This window comes from Colobus angolensis, unplaced genomic scaffold, assembly GCF_000951035.1.
Source record: "Colobus angolensis palliatus isolate OR3802 unplaced genomic scaffold, Cang.pa_1.0 Scaffold65, whole genome shotgun sequence".
NCBI lineage: Eukaryota > Metazoa > Chordata > Mammalia > Primates > Cercopithecidae > Colobus > Colobus angolensis.
Genome location: NW_012120154.1, coordinates 1226005 through 1231922, shown reverse-complemented (window position 1 = coordinate 1231922; position 5918 = coordinate 1226005). Strand labels below are relative to the sequence as shown.

The 5918-nt window shown below is 44.9% G+C and overlaps 1 protein-coding gene across 1 annotated transcript; it reads left to right on the top strand.

Moving 5' to 3' along the window:
- The first annotated feature begins 5562 nt into the window (after nt 1-5562).
- On the top strand, nt 5563-5918 carry LOC105527756 (40S ribosomal protein S21). Its single transcript, XM_011964174.1, has one exon. The coding sequence runs from the start codon at nt 5609-5611 to the stop codon at nt 5858-5860; it is 252 nt and encodes an 83-aa protein (XP_011819564.1). The 5' UTR covers nt 5563-5608; the 3' UTR covers nt 5861-5918.

Here is a 5918-nt window from a genome sequence, read left to right as displayed (position 1 = left end):
TCCCTCCCTCCCTCCCTCCTTCCCTCCTTCCTTCCTTCCTTCCATCCATCCATCCATCCATCCATCCATCCATCCATCCATCCATCTTTCTTGTCTTTCTTTCTTGTCTTTCTGATGGAGTTTCGCTCTGTCGCCCAGGCTGGAGTAAAGTGGCATGATCTCAGCTCACCACAACCTCCGCCACCTCCCGCCGCCACAACTTCACTGGGTTCAAGCGATTCTCCTGCCTCAGCCTCCTGAGTACCTGGGATTATAGGCGCGCATCACTACGCCCAGCTGATTTTTGTATTTTTAGTAGAGATCGGGTTTTACCATGTTGGCCAGGCCGGTCTTGAACTCCTGACCTTAGGGATTTCACTATGTTGACCAGGCTGGTCTCGAACTCCCACCTCAGCCTCCCAAAGTGCTAGGACAGGGGTGAGGCACCGTGCCCAGTCAGCTTTCTTAATGCTCTACCTTTTCTGACGTTTTTCTGACATCGTACTGTCCTCCTTTTTACCTTTTGGGGCATCATTCCTTTCCTGACTTCTATCGCAGAGAGAAACACTAAGGTCATTTACTAAGGGCTCCTTTTATTGTTTTATTTTTCTCTTTTTCTAATCCTCGTGTTATTTATGAGACTTAACTGTCACCTCTGTATATGCTAGCCTACATATCCATGCCTCACCTCTCTTCCATACTCCAAAACAAAATCCATATTTACCTGCTGGCGTTCTTTTTGTTTTGTTTTTGAGACAGTCTCGCTCTGTTGCTCAGGCTAGAGTGCAGTGGTGTAATTTCAGCTCACTGCAACCTCTGCCTTCTGGGTTCAAGCAATTCTCCTACCTTAGCCTCCCAAGTAGCTGGGATTGCAGGTGTACACCACCACATCTGGCTAATTTTTGTATTATTAGTAGAGACAGGGTTTCACCATGTTGACCAGGCTGGTCTCGAACTCCTGACCTCAGGTGATCTGCCCGCCTCAGTCTCCCAAAGTGCTGAGATTACAAGCATGAGCCATTGTGCCTGGCTGGCATTCTTTGCTACTTCTTCGTACTCAGTATGGTGAAAGTTAACTAATGCCTCCCATTAGTATTAGTTTCTGTTAGTTATTGTTAGTTTCTATTAGTTATTATTAGTGTTTTTCAGTGGTGCCCTCATCCTCTCAAGTTTGCAACCCTGGAGCATTTGGAGGGCCATATAATAAACTCTGTTATTTCAGACCTGGAATCCTGCTGCTCAGTTATGATACTGGCTGCTGCCCCTTTGCTGCCAAGCCAGCCCGGATTCAGTGACCTGAGAGGAGCATAGGTAGCTGGAGCACTTAGAATCCCTTTAGGATTGTACCACTTCCTTGTGGTCAAAACCCTTTTATGATTTCCCATTACACTCGGGCTGGTTTGGAATTTCACTTTTTTTGTTTTTGTTTTTGAGATGGAGTCTAGCTCTGTCGCCTAGGCTGGAGTGCAATGGCGCGATCTCGGCTTACTGCAACCTCCGCCTCCCAGTTTCAAGGAATTCTTCTGCCTCAGCCTCCTGAGGAGCTGGGACTACAGGCGCCCGCCACCACACCCGGCTAATTTTTGTATTTTCAGTAGAGATGAGGTTTCACCATTGTTGGCCAGGACGGTTTCGATCTCTTGACCTCATGATCCGCCCGCCTCGGTCTCCCAATGTGCTAGGATTACAGGCGTGAGCCACCGCGCCTGGCTGGGATTTTACTTTTTATCCTACGAGGCTTGTATGTTCTGGCCTCTCCAACCTGCCCTCACTTCTTTTATACCCCGCCCTCCTCTCTGACCATCTTAACTGCAAGGTCCTTCTTTCAGTTCCTCAAATTGCCCAAGCCTTTTCCGGCCTTACGGTTTTTGTTTTTGTGTACACCTGCACTACTCTCTTGGCTTGGGCTGTCCTTCCTCTGCTCCCCACTAGCCTTCACCCAGCTAACTTCAGGTTCAGATTAAATTGTCACTTCAGAAAGGCTCTCCTTTATGCTCTCGTCCCACTGCCCCCATCCACCCTCAGTTAAGACTGGCAGAGCTCCTGTTATTTTTTCACAGCTCTCACTACAATTCATGATTCAGGACCATGTCTGTTTTGTTCACTGTATCTCCAGAGCCTGGCCAAGTGTCAGGCATACAGCAGACTTCCAGTAAATATTTGTAGGCTGTGTTCTAAGTCTGGTCTTTTGCTTTTGTTATTTATTGCTATCCTGTAGTTTTTTTTTTTTTTCTTTTTTGAAATAGAGTCTCGCTCTGTTGCCCAGGCTGGAGTGCAATGGCGCGATCTGGGCTCACTGCAACCTCTGCCTCCTGGGTTCAAGCAATTCTTCTGCCTTAGCCTCCCAAGTAGCTGACTACAGGTGCACGCCACCACACCTGGCTAATTTTTTGTATTTTTAGTAGAGACGGGGTTTCACCATGTTGGCCAGGCTGGTCTTGAACTCCTGACCTCATGATCCGCCTGTCTTGGCCCCCCAAAGTGCTGGGATTACAGGCGTGAGCCACCACGCCCAGCCTATCCTGTAGTTTCTTTTTTGTTTTGTTTTCTTTTGTTTGAGACGGAGTCTCGCTCTGTCGCCCAGGCTGGAGTACAGTGGCCCAATCTCAGCTCACTGCAACCTCCCACTCCTGGGTTCAAGCAATTCTCCTGCCTCAGCCTCCCGACTAGCTGGGACTACAGGCGCCCACCACCATGCCTGGCTAATTTTTTTTGTATTTTTATTAGAGACAGGGTTTAACCGTATTAGCCAGGCTGGTCTTGAACTCCTGACCTTGTGATCCACCTGCCTCGACCTCCCAAAGTGCTGGGATTACAGGCGTGAGCCACTGCGCCCAGCCTATCCTGTGGTTTCTAGTAGCCTTGCCTACCTCCTCCCCGTCTCCTCTGGGACTTGATCTTACTGTTGGAAGTCCTGCCACAGTGAGATAGATTCCAGAATTGCTGAAGAGGACCCCAGTCCTGTTCTGAATTGTACCTCTGCCTGGAAGCCCTTATCACTAAGCCATACTTGATCTAAACTAAACTGCGCTGAACTCACTAAGTCCCACAAGCATTGCACCTTGGTTGTCCAGGCTGGGGTCAGCACTTGCAGCTGTTATTCTTCCTGTATTTCAACCTGCTGTTGATTTCTTCCTCCTCCCTCCACCCAGCATGGGCCTTCTAAAGACCTTGTATTCTTTCCAGCTGAGTCTGCTCACCCTTTGACATTTTGCAGCCTGTTGACATTGACAACTGCCTCCAGTGTCTCACCCCTGCAGATTGCCCCCACACTGATCTTCCTGAAACAGCGCTTTGTTTGTGTTTCCTGCTCCCTCCCAAATCGACCACAGGCACTAAAGTTTGAAAGCCTTCAATGGTGTTTCATTGCCTAGAGGGTTTAAATGCTTTAGCTTGTTATTTAAAAGTTTTTGGACTAGCACTGTCCAACAGAAATAGAATGCAAGCCACAAATATGAGCCACATTTGTATAGATTTTCTAGTAGCCACATTAAAAAAGTAGAAAGGGGGGGAAATTGATTTTTATAGCATTTTATTGACTTTAGTATATCCAAAATATCATTTAAATAGGTAATTAGTAAAAAAATTATTAATGAGATACTTTGCATTCTTTTTTCTAGTTAAGCCTTTGAAATCTGGAGTGTATTTTTTGCTCATCTACATCTCAGTTCAGAGTAACCACATTTCAAGCGCTCAGTAGCCACATGTGGCTAGTGGCTACCATGTTGGACAGCACAACTCTAAACCATGCTCTCCTCATAGTTGAAAGGCCATACCTGGGTAATTCCAGCCGCTGGCCTTTTGGTTACCATTCCCCTCACCTAGAACCAGCTTCCTTATTCAAATGTGCCAAGCTTCCTTGCCAAGAAACACAAGGGGACCCCAAGATCAAAGGGGGACCCCAAGATTAAAATTTACGTTCTCATCATATTCTCTGAAAACTTACAACAATTTTTTGGGTACCATTTTTTTCATATAGTGATTACTTACAGTATTTACCAATTTACATTATAATCAGAGATAATATTACAATATTTAACAACAGATAAAGCATGGACCCATAAGAATGGGTGTCTGATGAGTTAGAATTGATGCCAGCTGTATACTGCCTCGGTGTTCTTATTTGTGTGTACCTGCTTAATAGCAGTACTGTGTATTGTTTTGTTTTGTTTGAGGCAGGGTCTCACTCCGTCACCCAGGCTGGAGTGCAGTGGCGCAAACATGGCTCATTGCAGCCTCCATCTCCTGGGCTCAAGCAGTCCTCCCACCTCAGCTTCCTGAACAGCTGGGACTACAGACATACACCTCCACACCTGTCTCATGTTTTATAGAGACGAGGTCTCACTATGTTGCCCAGGCTGGTCTCAATCTCCCAGGCTCAAGTGATCTGCCTGCCGTAGCCTCCCAAAGTGCTGGGATTACAGGTGTGAGCCACCGTGCCCGGCCTGTGTATTGTCGACTTCCTGATAAGACTGAGTTTCTTGAAGGCAGGCATTTATCTTACCCACTTTGCATCCCTAGAACAGTTTCTGACCAGACCTGTAGTAGGCAGTGTGTAAATGTTTTAAATAAATGAACAAATGTTACCTTCTATTCTTTTTTATTCTTTTTATGTGCTATTATCTTTCCAGTTAGAAACTAAAATGTAAGTCCTTTGAGGACAGAGATCATGAATTATGAAGGAGTATATGTCATATTTGCTTGGTTGTCTTCATAGGAGCATTTCACCATCTTCCGAATGCCAGTTTGTGCTTTCTTTTCCCCCAAACCACCTTATTGAGGTATGATTGACATACTAAAAGCTTTAGGTACTTAACGTATACCACTCGATGTGTTTGGAGTAGATTTTCTTTTAACAAAGTAGCAATGTTTAGATATTGTTACGGATTTTCAGATTGGGTCATTAATGAAGTTTGACAGTCTTAATGAGACTCACTTTCTTTGTGGTTTATAAACAGGCTCCAAAAGCAGCTTCAAAAGTAGAGCTCCAAAATAGTTCCATAATTATTGTAATTAATGCAAGTCTTCCAGAATTGGGGCAGAGTTGGAGAGTCTCTGAATTAGGAGTCAAAAGTCCTGGATTCATTTGTATTGCTGACATTTGCTTGAGTGCATACTGGGTGCCAAGCGCAGGAATGATTGAGAATTCAAAACCTACAGTATGAAAAAAAAAAAAATACCCCTTTAACACAAAGGTGAAATGATTAATTCTTCCGAGGAAGATTTAATTTCTCTCTGTTCTCTTAGACTTTACTCATTTCTGACATGGACTACGTTATATCATGTTTATTAATCTGTCTCTCCTGCTAGATTGCAAATTTCTTAAGTGAGACTATTGTAGTCATCTTTGCATCCCTAGACACATACTGTACTGTCTGTCATATCGTAGACACTCAAATGTTTGTTAAATAAATAACTTGAAGTAAGTTACTTAGCTTTGCAGAGCCTTAGGTTTTTCTTTGGCAAGTAGGAACTTCTCTGCTTCAGAGAATTGTTGAAACTGAAGTGAGAATAATCTTTTAAAACTACAGATTTGTTCTGTATATATCTTCATTTAAAGCATTTACTTAAAAAACAAGTGTACTTTCTCTCTCGCGCGCGGTGTGGCGGCAGCAGGCTCAGCCTCGAGATGCAGAACGACGCCGGCGAGTTCGTGGACCTGTACGTGCCGCGGAAATGTTCCGCTAGCAACCGCATCATCGGTGCCAAGGACCACGCATCCATCCAGATGAACGTGGCCGAGGTTGACAAGGTCACAGGCAGGTTTAACGGCCAGTTTAAAACCTACGCTATCTGCGGGGCCATTCGCAGGATGGGTGAGTCAGATGATTCCATTCTCCGATTGGCCAAGGCCGATGGCATCGTCTCAAAGAACTTTTGACTGGAGAAAATCATGGAAGTGGAATATTTGTCATAAATAAATAGTGAAAACCTAAAAA